A 13,265-nucleotide genomic window follows, 5' to 3' on the forward strand; every position below is an offset into this window, starting at 1 on the left:
CTTCTTATGCAGACTACAGGGAGGTGCCTCTGTTTCTGCTGCTTTCAGGTGCAGGGTGCTAGAAGCTCAAGCTGGCCTACCTGTGGGGAGCTTCCTGTTCTACTGAGGGCTTAGTAGGGATCCCTAAGAGCAGGGAGGTTCTCCACGGTTCAACAGTTGGCTGTTAGCAATGTTTGTGTGTGTGTGTGTGTGTGTGTGTGTGTGTGTGTGAGTGCGTTAGCGAGCGAGCTAGAGATAGAAAGTCTGTGTGTTAAAGTGAGGAGACCATCACAAGACCACTTCCTGCCAGACTTTAAATTATTCACACTGCCATTTCAGTAAGCTCCAACATACTCTGCGGAGGCTTTGGCATGCTGTTGTGTGTGTGTGTTTTTCTCTTCATGTGTGTTTTGTGCGTGCCTGTGTACAAATGTGTGTGTTTGTGTGTACGTGTGTGTTTGTGGGGGTGGTTGGTTGGTCCGTGCCCCATGCATGACGTGTGTGTGACGCCACTGAGGTTGTCAAAGGCACCTTCATTTCAGAAAATGCTGTGAAATAGCACACAACTGACTGGGGCGCCCTTCCTGTCAGACCTGCACAACCACACACAGGAGTGTGTGTGTGTGTGTGTGTGTGTGTGTGTGTGTGTGTGTGTGTGTGTGTGTGTGTGAGAGTGTGAGTGTGAGAGTGTGTGTGTGAGAGTGTGAGTGTGTGTGTGTGTGTGTGTGTGTGTCTGTGGTCGTGACATATCATGTCTGTGAAAAGTGAGAAGCCTTTCCTTAACCTGTTTAAAAAAGAGGAGCTTTGCCAATGAGATGCTCCATTATTCAGACAGTGTCCATGAAATAATCATTTGTTTCTGAAGTGTGCTGGATGCAGTTATTAAATGTGAGAGGCAGGGAGAGGGAAGAGCTTCAGGAATCAAGGTTACATTCCTCCTCACACACACACACACACACACGCTTAGTGTCTGAGATGATAAAGACAAACCATACACAACCACACAAGTGTGTGTGTGTGTGTGTGTGTGTGTGTGTGTGTGTGTGTGTGTGTGTCACCCACCACATCTGTGCGGTAGAGCACCTCCAGGACATTGCTGAGGAGTTGGCAACAGGCCTCCAGCTCTTCATGTTGCTCCAGGTGCAGCTTCAGCTGATCGGTCATCAGGGGCAGAAGGATCTCCCGACAGTCTACAAGGGACACAGACACACACACACACACACACAGAGGCAGAACTGACATATTGTGGCGTAACAGATGATCAAACACATTACTATATCACTCTATGTTGACGTTTGATCCTACAGCAATGGGTCCTGCCAAATGCACACTACACACCCTATGACGATACTGCGCTCCCTATTTGTGCGGTGTTGTGAATCGTGCCCTTTTCTCCTTCTAACCGAGGAGCACTAGCACACACACACACACACTGCTGTATAGATCACAGAGGACCACCAGAGCAGCACATCAGATGAAACGTGTGAGGAGGCCCCCTGAAGAGATCATTGCAGCATATTTGTATAGAGGGCAGGGTCATACCAGATACACATCAACTTTGATCTCTTCCGTTTCATTCAACCACCCCTCTAGCCAACACAGAGGTGTGCTTACGCAGGGTTCCTACCACCGTTACAGTTACAGCCACAGCCACACTTAGCCGAAAAGGGATTATCCAGGATAATGTGTGGATTAATGGTATTACATGATAAATAACCAGACCCTCTCCCCTTTTGTCAAAAGGACTTAAAGTACATACAGTTTATGGTTTAGTGGAATAGCAATTTATTGTACAATGACGTTGTTATATTAGAGGTGATGACGACTGACAAAATAACACCAGACAGGTACATCATGTACTCCAAATGTCTAAGAATGAACAGTCACAGGGGCTGCCAGGTAGAAGGCAACAGATAAAGTGAGGTGTGTGTGCGCGCACACACACACACACACACACACACACACACACACACACACACACACACACACACACACACACACACACACACACACACACACACACACACACACACACACACACACACACACACACACACACACACAGGCAAATACACAGGCAATATACCTGCGGCACGAGGGGCAACGTTAAATTATCATATTTTTTATTAAGGCTCAGATTGTGGCAGGCTACTTCTCAGAACTTTAAATGAAAGCTGGTGCCTGGGGGCCAAACACCGGACAGGGACCCCATCTTCTGCCTCAATTACAGGCAGAGCGCCTCGACAGGGAGGCTTCGATCGGCCCCGAGGGGCCTGGAGAGGTCACGCTGTGCATGGATGACCACCGCAACCAGCCAAGAGACGGAGGGAGCAAGGGCGGAAGAGGAGAGGAAGGGAGAGACACGTAGGACGGAGATGTGATGCTAGGCTAGCTTTTATTGCATCCATCGCATTCTGTCTAAATCAATTCTAATTAGAAACACGAGCTCTTTCATGGCAGGAGATATTTATCCCATTAATTCCTACATATTTATCCCATTAATTCCTACATATCACCATATGGACATGTGACGAATGAAAAGGCGTCCTTTACTCAAGCCCATACAGCTTGCCTCTGGAGACCAACAGAGGCAGAGAGCTGTCTGAGACAAGCAGAAGGGAGTGTGCCTGTGTGTCTGTGTGTCTGTGTGTGTGTGTGTGTGTGTGTGTGTGTGTGTGTGTGTGTGTGTGTGTGTGTGTGTGTGTAGGGATTTTGAGGAAGGAAGCACCATCCTGACAGACATTAATGTGTCCCCTTCATATAATGGTTCCCTTCAAAATCTCCAGGACATAAGCACAAGAGTCAAGCTTCTGAAAGTCACAGCGGACACCTGTCCTGCTACATGCGATATGACAGCGCAGAGACTAACGCAATGACTGTCATTGCCCTTTGCATTAATATATGAAGAAGGGAGAGAGAAGCATGGGCATGTGATGTGACACAGATGGATATCATCTTGGCTGCCGGATGAGGGGCCTGGCCCTGTGTGTGATGAATGGGACCAGGACTTTCCTGTAAATATCATCCCTCACGACAGGAGCAGAGGTGAGCAATGAGCCTCTCCGCTCTACGGCAGCTTGCCATCGTGCTTAGCCACCATGAGAGAAATGTTGCAACAGACAACGGCGATGCGCTGTGCCGTGCTGAGCTGCAGGGCGATCCAGGCTGCATCGTCAGCTGCCAGATTGATCCATCAGCCACGGGCTACATAAAGCGCTCTTCAGCATCTGAATGCAGCTTCTCAATAATACCGTGCTGGACACATACAGCTCACACAATGTGCTGTTTGCCCATTTGAAAGCAAACAAATGGCTCCTCGCAGATGCCTACTACCCATGGGGACTCTCAATATTGTCTAATCGCTACCGCATACACCATAAACATATTCATCTTTGTAAGATATTTTAAACTGAGGATTTATACCAACAGAGAACAAACTATTTTGTTAAATTGACTGAACAACACATATTGGTCATGGAATCTCTAAAATGAACAATATCCATGAAACAGCATCCATATCAATAAAGCCATTTAGGGACTGACTTAGTTTGATTTGCTAAAAACCATGAGCTATGGGCCTGTGGTAACTCCAACCAATAGGGATCCTATCCCTGTGAAATCATACAAATAAATGGAATAAATAAATGAATTTGGGGTTAGCTAACAGCACAGGATGCTTGAAGGTTATCTAAGCAGTCCGTCGGAAGGAAGAGATTACTGAGCGCTTAAATCCCCAAAATCATTAAATCCCTTCTGCGAATGATTAAAAAAAGCAATGAGAGAAAAAAAAGTGGAATATTCAGCACTGATTCCAAAGTCATGTGCTAGCAGGTGTGTCTTAAGAACACCAGTGCTGTCCTATATCAGTAACAATCAGCAGTAACAATCACTGTGCTTTAGACTCGTCCTAGCTATACTGTACTCTTTATTTGGCTTTCTTTCTTTCCTCTGTACTACATAACAATAACCCGTCATAGCCCATTTATCACAGATAAAGCAAGGCCAAAGCAATTGCCCCCTCAATTCTACCAAACATTTACTTCCTTTTCCATTACAGTACAAAACTCAGGCATAAGTTACTTTGACGAAGGAAAATCTCTGTATGCAATGACTAGCCTGGTAATTGAAAAGTATTTTCTGCGTGCTGTGATATTGACCATTCGCTGCCAGAGGACTACTTAGACAACAGTTTATGGAACGCTCTTGAGTCTCATTCAAATCAAACATGGTCACTAAAACACTAACGCAGATGTGATTAGACCCTTAAACCTGCAAATGAACATCTATTAAATGAAACTAATTCCCAGAAATTATAATTATAGTAAGGCTAGATAGATAACCCTGTGCCACCCTCTAGGAAGTGACCCACAGGGGAGTACTTCACCGTGGCTGGCAAACAGAGCCTCACTCAGCAGAGCAGAGCACCGGCTGCCAGGACCTGCCGGCCCAGAGCCACGCCAAGCCCAGGCACCGTAAACACCCACTGTGGTGAGTCAGGTTTCCACGCCGCAATACTGTCTGGTTCAAGTTAGTAAGATAAGCTGCCTGACAATCATGGCTTAACGCACAGCAAAAAAAAATCCTATAAAGTAAAAGGAGCGTGGTGTGTGTGGGTGTGGGTCAGTGTGGGGGGATCGGAGGTTAAATAATCTGACAACACTCCAGCACAAAAGAAAATCTGCTATCCGGAGGCTGTCAACATTGTGTGGAGATGCTTAATTCCTTGTTTTGCCAGAGAGCTGAAATCCTTGATCCCCAGGCCCTCCACCTCTTTAGCTCCCCAGTTGTGAAGTGAAGGGTGTGTGTGTGTGTGTGTGTGTGTGTGTGTGTGTGGCAGACTGGAACTATCGAGGTGGGCCATGACTGTGCCCCTCCAGCTAAGACACAGACACATATACACACACAGACACACAGACACACACAGTCTTAAAGAATGTCTGACACGTTTGTTTCCTTCTGCTGAAGCTGTCTGTGAGTAAAACATGCTGCCAACCTGTGCGTAACTGGAGCGCTCAAGATGACAGATGCTGTACATACAAGCTGAGCCATCTCTAAAGACACTTGTGTTGAATTCTATGTAGACACTCAATGCTCAGCTTGAGATTTGGTTGTTTCAAAACAATGGCGAATAATAACTAACTAAAAAAATTATCATCTCCATCAAAGCAAACGCGCCTAATTGAATAAATGAACAAAATCACAGATCACCTGCTGTAGCTTTGCATTGGAGCCGAGATCTCTGTAATCTAATTAAGATGAGTGGAGAGTGGAGGAGAGGGACAGAGATATATATAGAGAGAGAGAGGAAGGCAGACTAGTAGATAATTAGACATGAAAGATTGTGCATCTATCTGGACGCTACCTGTGGTGCCTCCATATGCTGTATCTGTTCGAGCACATTTCACCTTGGGATGGCGAGCTTCTCCCCCGGCCACTCTCCGTCCAGCAGCTGGGGGGGAGGGGAGGATGAGGGGGGGGGGATCAGAGGGTAATTAACTCCCTCATTGCAGAGGCTAGTACCAAAAGCATGTAGAGAGAGAGAGAGAGAGAGAGAGAGAGAGAGAAAAGAGTGGAAAGAAGATCCCTGCTGCCAGTGTTGTATATGGTCCTGAACTATATGAAAGGCAGCGCGATGAGGTGTCTGAAACACTCCACCGCCACACCACGTCTGCTATTCACAATAAGAAAAAGCATCCAGGCAAGATGATTGTTATATCCCGCCGCCATCTCAGAATGACAACGTTTTACATATGTACACAATCTGTTCAATGGGAACAATCTGCTGCTTGATAATGAATAAGTAATGCCCCCAAGGTAGAGCGTAACTCCATCGAGAACAGCCAAGACTTGACAAGTGGTGACTGATGGTGTGCAGAAGGGCTGGGGGGTGTTTGTCATATCCCCTGACAGGCCATAATAATGACACTGTCATCACCTCAAGGGCTTCTGGTACCAGAGCCACATCTGCGTCCAGCTTCACAGCTGCTGTGGACCCCAGCATGGCTATTCCATCTCAGGGCATTCAGCAGCCCAGCAGATGAGATGAGAGACCTCCTGACTTCTCCCTCTGCCTTCTACTCTTTGGCTTTTTCTCACTTTAAAAATGCTCTCAAGTGAACAGAAAATAGGCTTTTGGGTCCATTTGTGCTTTACTTTTCATGCAACCAATAAAAATACAGGCGCTAATAAATAACTAAAGGAGCGCCGCTGAACAGCTCATTTATCTTTAAACACGGGCAACGGGCTTCCAAACGGCTTTTAAAAACTCCACGGCACATTGTCTCCCCACAGCACCACATGACTGAACTCACACTGGGGACGTGAGCAGGGCACAGGGGAGCGTGGGTGGCACAGGGGCAGGACGGAGGGCATTAGTGCAGGGCACAAGCAGGGGCATTAGCGCCGTGCCATAGAAGAACGCGGCAGGGGAGGAGGTATCTGCGAGGAGAGAAAGCTCTCCCGTCGAGCAACCTCTTGCTTGTCACGGGCCCCACGGGGCAGCCCCACTGTGTAATTGCTCATTTAAGATCAATGGTAATGATCTTTGTGGGAGCTCCGGCTCGTTGAGCGGAATAAAACGATATTCCGAACAGGCCTGGGAGTGTGAATGCTGACAGCAGCAGGCAGCTTTAAAAGCGGAGGAGGTGTACTTATGTAAACAGTAGCTTCCACTGACTGACTTTTACACCGAATCTATTTTCTGTCGACCCATGTCTAATGACATGGCATTGGAACTACTTTAGTAAATTGGCAAATACATATGTAAGTGCACACAGTATGCATTCCATTTATTCATCTCCAATGGTTCTCACGTACCACTGAGCTTAGGATTTTGAGCATGAGAGAGCCTGAGTGTGCATGTGTGTATGTATGTGCCTGTGGGAGGGAGGGAGGGAGGAGAGAGGGAAGGAGAGAGAGAGAGAGGGAGAGGGAGGGAGGGAGAGAGCCCTGCCAATCAACTGTGCCATCAGACTTGCCTTAGAAAGCATATGTGGGGTGAGCCATGCCCACAGCAAAGCTCTCACCCCGCCTCAGTGGGCACATGCTAATCTGTGTGGCACAGACCTAAGCCAGGCATGCCATGTTGCCCTTCTCTAGCCATGCCAATTCTCTTGGCACTTCTGTCTTCTGAAGCAGCTAGCAGTCTGACTAACCCTCTAGCTCTGTGGCATTTACCAGAAAAGCCCACCAGCATCAGTGAGAGAGAGGATGTGAGAGCGAGAGAGAGAGAGAGAGAGAGAGAGAGAGAGAGAGAGAGAGAGAGAGAGAGGCTTCAGGTGAAGTTAGAAAGAAATGCAGAAAGACACGCCGGACAGACAGACAGACAGACAGACAGACCACTCCGGAGAGCAGACTGTTAACAGGATTAAGACAGCAGGAGCAGAGAGAGATAGGCCACTGATAAGCAGACACATGCTCCACACAGATACAAGGGATTAGCGCTGCATCCTCCTCATGAGAACGGCTGCCATTCCTATGCACCTTTACCACATGGTTGTGAGGGAGACCTAAGGAAGAGTGTGTATGGCTGTGGGTCTGTGTGTGAGTGTGGAACATACCATGCTGTGTGAAGAGGTCACTGTCAACAATGTCGATCATGCAGTTCAGCTTCTGCTTCACAAGGCGTCCTGGAGGGACCTTCAGGATGAACTCTGTAAACAGTTTACTGAGAGAGAGAAAGAGAGAGAGAGAGAAAAAAAGAAAGAAAGAAAGAAAGAAAAAAAGAAAGAAAGAGAGAAAGGAAGAGAAACAGAAAGATCAGCATCACACAAGCAACAACAACAACAATGGAAAATAACAAACAAAATTACAATTGACCAGGAGATCATCTGAAACTCACACTGACACACTGCAGAGTAAAGCACACTGCACTCCACACAACCCCTGCAGTGCCACTACCTCTGGATGACAACCACCACATTGTGTGTGTGTGTGTGTGTGTGTGTGTGTGTGTGCCAGGGATTCACAAAAACAGGGCCAACCGAGGTGAGTGGCGCAGCAGGAGGGCACACTGTTCGAGCGTGCGGCGGGCACATGCGCCAGGGGCAGCGCAGGGCTGGGGTGTTGTGTGTGGGGCGCTTGGCACAAGATGAGAGGCTCTGGAGATGGCCTGCATTCATCCGCGGCTACCACTGCCTGTGGGCGCTGCCAGCGCCCCGAGAGCCTCTGCCTCCCCCTGCCTAACTGGCATGACTGCCCAACCCGACCGCATGGGTCTGCCCCCAGCTCCTGTCTCTGACCGGTCCAGAAGAACAGAAGCAGAGACAGAGAGAAAGTAAGACAGAGGGAACGAGAGATGCTGGGGGGAGGGGGGATGAACAGCAGGACTGCTGAGAGGAGGAGAGGTCACCTATCCACCACTGGATGAAAAGATGCTCACTGCCCTAATCACCTCATATGTGTGTGTGTGTGTGTGTGTGTGTGTGTGTGTGTGTACTCTTGTGTACGGTTTTGTGAGCATGTGGAAGAAAGAGAGAAAGAATGTGTGTGTGTGTGTGTGTGTGTGTGTGTGTGTGTGTAGAAGTGAGCACAGATATATATGAGTGGAGTGAGAGATACAGTATATGGGGGAATGAACCATGGGAGATGGACAGACTGTGATTGAGACCAGGGCAGAAGGACCAGGTGAGCAGGTGCACTCAGAGGGGAAAACAAAGCACACAGGCATGGAGCAGATCCCCCTCTGCACACACTGATGCCTGTGCTTGGCCCCCAGCAGAGAGGGAGAGGAGGAGAAGAGCAAGGGAGAGAGAGAGAGAGAGAGAGAGAGAGAGAGAGAGAGAGAGAGAGAGAGAGAGAGAGAGAGAGGGTGTGGGGAACAGAATAAACTCCATGTCAAGTGACTATCATGGTATCATCAATAGTGAATTAAATAAGAAATGGCCTCCAAATAATGTATGTGTGTGTGTGTGTGCGTGCGTGCGTGCGTGCGTGCGTGCGTGCGTGCGTGCGTGCGTGCGCCTGTTACAGTTGATGAAGCCCATCGCTCAATGTCAGCACACTTTCCCTTGTGTCTACAAACACTAAATGACAAATTGTGTACCTGATAGCCACTTACATTACAATTACAGTGACAGAGAGCCAAGCACAGGCAGTCTGGCCATACATGGACACTACATTAGAACGCATCCATATGGAAAGAACTACAGGAGCATATCATCACCCCCTATAGCCTATCAAATAGAGCCCTCAACAGGAGATGAAATACACGGACACCTGACATGGTGTCTGCTGGAGGAGAAGGTATGGACCAGCAGACGATACAGGCACACAGCACTCATTCCCTACTGTGCATCTTCATGGAAGATATTTCAGGTTTTTAAGATGCTATACCGCTATGGCATTCTATTCATAGTGTATTGTTCTCACATTACCTCCTGAGAGTACAGCATTACGTTCGTAAAATCAAATAGAACACAATTTGAGATCAAAAAAAAAAAATGAAAAAAAAAAAACACATAGTTTCTGGGAGCTGCAGGGGGTTCCTTGTCTGTTTGTTGCACCTTCCACATGAAACGGAGAAAAGCTCCTGGTGCTTGTGGTCTAGCAGATTTGAGTGTTGGCCCCTGGAGGCCACAGCCAAGCAGCATAACTGAGTGTTAATGAGGAGCCCTGACCTTCAGTCATATTCTGATGCCCAGGGAGACTAAACTGATCGCAAGTCAGACGGTGTGGCAAAATACATTTAAGAGTTTAGTGGGTGAGTAAATGGGCATGTGTGTGTGTGTGTGTGTGTGTGTGTGTGTGTGTGTGTGTGTGTGTGTGTGTGTGTGTGTGTGTGTGTGTGTGTGTGTGTGTGTGTCTCCCCCTGCAGCTGCCTCGTGAGAGCCACCTCTGTGCCAGCAGGCTGCACATGGCACATCAGCCCAGCCCAAAGACTGCCAGGAGCCACACAGCAGCATCCTGAGGCAGGGGGAGCGAGAGGCCCAGGGAACACTGGGGAAGTGCAGAAACAGAGAGGGGCGGGGGGGGACTAAAGAGGAAGATGGACTGACTGAGGAAGAGGAGTATACGGAGAGACTGAGAGGGAGAAGGAGAGCCAGAGGGAGCCCCGCACAGCAGCGAGGCGAAGGGATTCACACTCCATCACGCAACACGGCGCAACGACCTTCACACAGCGAGGGTCATTCCCTCCTCTCAGGCTGCTGCTGCTGCTCCATCAAAGAACACAAACCCCACCACCACCACCACCACCACTCCATCAGGGCACAGAAACCACTCGCACCCAGAGAGCACAAACCCCACCACCACTGCTGTTGCTGCTGCTGCTCCAGTGCATGGAGAACGCAGTGCTACTCATGATCAGACATGCTGTTTGGAGCCTGCATCCTCCCTTACTGGCCTCTCTAACAGGCCCCTCAGCACAGCACAGCACAACACAGCACCAGCCTGCCCTTCAGGGACACTGATCTCTGAGGGTGGAAATCACAATGGTGGCATGTTCCCTTTTGCTATTTGCAACTAAAAAAGCAACAGTGTTCAAAATGTTTTCTTTGAACATGCAGCAACATTAGTGGCATGATGTAAAGCTTCAGTGAGACAGAGCCCAGGTCTTTTGGTATGCAGGTTAGACAGAAACACACAACAAAAGATAAGCAGGGACAAAATGCACTGCATGCCGCCGTTGTTCCATCTTTCTGCGTGGCTCTGAATAATAACTGCCTCCATCTCTAAGCGAGAGGATTTCCTGTTTATCCAGGCAGCTCCTGGTGGGAATCTGTGCGAGAGCGACGTGCCGTCTCAACACAGGACCGCTGCATCCTTGCTGCGTGAACATGCTGCACTGTTTGCTCTTAAATGCGATTTCCATGGTAATGCATGCGCTTACATGCGAGACCTGGGCGGGGGTGTAGGGGCGCAAGAGACGTTTCCATGGAAAAAGCGTAGAAAATCTACCATCAGGTGCAGCTCTGTGCATTAGGGAGTTTCCACCTTAAGCCAAAATATGAATTCATGTATGTTTACAGAGGTCTGCATATGTTGAATTAATGTATTTTAACAGACACAGACCTCTGTTAAAATACATTAATTCAACATATGCAGAGGTCTGTGTCTGCATATGTTGAATTCATGTATTTTACAGAGGTCTGTCTCTGCATATGTTGCTCAAGAAACAGGTAGTGCAGTCTTATATCACTTTTTCACACCCCTTCTCTCTCTCCCATTCACACAATGCAGGAGAAGAGGGAGTGAGAAAAACAGTGATAATGTCCTGATCCTCTGCAAACAGGGGTGGCTTCTTTCTCTGCTGAAGTGGAGATAACTGTATGATAATGGCATTCACGCAAGCACACAACAGCCAGCTCACCAGACACGGCTAAAGAGCCCCGCAGCCATGTTACCTAGGCAACTTGATCATGTTTAACCAACTCAAATCCTACCCCCCCCCTCCTCTCCACACACACACACACACACACACACACACACACACACACACACACACACCTCACTTTGCCCCCAACCCTCTGCTGTTCCTCCATAGAATCTTAAGGGGGCGAGAGCCAGAAGCCCACCCCCTCAGGTGAGAACATGCGATAATTAGTTGAGCCCACCATGCCGTGGGAACACACTATCCAATCAGACATTTATAGCATGTCCACCCCTAATGCTAATCACTTCGGGGGGGGGGGGATAACTAACTAACTAACTAACTAACTAAATAAATAAACAAACAAACAAACAAACAAATAAATAAATAAACAAATAAATAAATAAATAAATAAACAACCAAACAAGAGACAGAGAATTGACATGTGAAGGCTAATTTCACAAGGGCACTTGGCTCAACCTCCCGGGGAGCATGTTCTTCTGCCACCTCCTGTGAAGGAGTATTAATACTCCTGTTCTCAAATTCACACTTTGCAGGTCTTGGGAGATGTTGGCCTTTAATTTAGTGGAGTCGGTGGTGTTAACCTGAGCAGAGATGAGCAGTCTGCATTTCATTTCACTTCTGACAACCTTGACATTACAGGGAAATCCTCTTCAAGGATCCATGTCTTACACAAGCAGAGCATTTCAGCCTTTGGGTATCATGCCTAAAACATGGTCACGGATATTCATAGGCCCTCTTGTAAAAACACTTCAAAGAGATATTTCCAAAACACTCGTCTGTCATCAAATTGAGTGTTTATTTCTGTTTATTTGTTTATATTGGATATTGTACTGTTGTATGTCTTTCATGTAGCTCCAACCAAATTGCCTGTGGGAAATGAACAAAGTCTGAACTAAGCTGAACAGTAATTCCCATGATGACTACAATGTGACTAAAAGCATGCACCTTAAGAAGACACAGCCAACTCTCTCCAACTCAGCTGGGGCTGCAGAGAGTAGCCCAGTAGAGCAGAAAACATTAGACAATAGCGTGTATATTGATATAGTCTGATGTTGTGTTACATCACCAGATTCTCCCGTAAAGAGCGCTAGTGTTTGCTCCCCTCACACACTCACAACCCCGACCCCAGGTAATACAGTTTAGTGCTAGCAGAACATCTGAGGACAAAACATACAATCTGACCATTGTGGTGCTTTCCCTCTGTCGGTGGTTAGGTGAATAAAGATATGCGTGTTTAATGGCAAACTATAATCATACAGGGCTATGATTCCATATATGATTTTCACAGTATAGCCTAGTATATCACTTAGTGGAACTCTAAAGAATGCTCTTTCCTCTCACGTTAGTGTGTTTACAGCCTGGGCTCGCTCCTGACACTTCAGCAAATAAATACATCTTCCCAGAAACAGATTGTTAATCACATTATGCATATGATGTAAATGTTTTCAATAGGTCCATTATTTAAAAAAGAAATCAAGTCCTATATGCACTATTCATGCAGTGCAATCACGTTCTGCAAAACAATGTCACCACAACATTAAATAAATAAAAAATAAAAAGATCTTATCTTTTAATCGACATGAACTTTTAATGGTAATTTTTAGCGCAATCATAGATATTCTTAATTGATTCAAGTTTTTTTTATATTCCCTTGGTTTTCTCAAAATTCCCAGGAATGAGCAACAGTGTTCTGGATTTTAACTGGTGTTTATAGGGTTAAAACCTGTAATTGTATTTTAATCAGTCTGCAACTGAAGGAGCATTCACAGTGATGGGCGTAGTTTTATTTAATACAGTTAATTTAGATCATTTTTTTTTTTTTTTAAATGTTTTGCATCTGTATTTTCTTCAAATAGGGAAAGAAACCCTGTCTTCACATTTTGTTTTGATCACAGTCTTAATAAAAGTGCTTGTGACAACTCACGTGGCTTTGACTTACAACTGAACATTTAGC

At 46.9% G+C, this 13,265-nt stretch overlaps 1 protein-coding gene across 4 annotated transcripts in view; it reads right to left on the reverse strand.

Annotated features, from left to right (window-relative positions):
• The window catches only part of dock1 (dedicator of cytokinesis 1), a 202,891-nt gene that overhangs the window by 124,706 nt on the left and 64,920 nt on the right, over nucleotides 1–13,265 (reverse strand). For 2 of the 4 annotated variants that reach the window (XM_031560554.2, XM_031560553.2), the window contains exons 25-27: nucleotides 7,539–7,645; nucleotides 5,342–5,428; nucleotides 1,042–1,169 (exon numbers count right to left, since the gene is read on the reverse strand). In XM_031560554.2, coding sequence (XP_031416414.1) covers nucleotides 1,042–1,169; nucleotides 5,342–5,428; nucleotides 7,539–7,645 — 322 coding nt within the window. The remainder of the gene's footprint in view (nucleotides 1–1,041; nucleotides 1,170–5,341; nucleotides 5,429–7,538; nucleotides 7,646–13,265) is intronic. The other 2 variants (XM_031560555.2, XM_012831059.3) reach the window with 1 other exon arrangement.

This window comes from Clupea harengus, chromosome 23, assembly GCF_900700415.2.
Source record: "Clupea harengus chromosome 23, Ch_v2.0.2, whole genome shotgun sequence".
NCBI lineage: Eukaryota > Metazoa > Chordata > Actinopteri > Clupeiformes > Clupeidae > Clupea > Clupea harengus.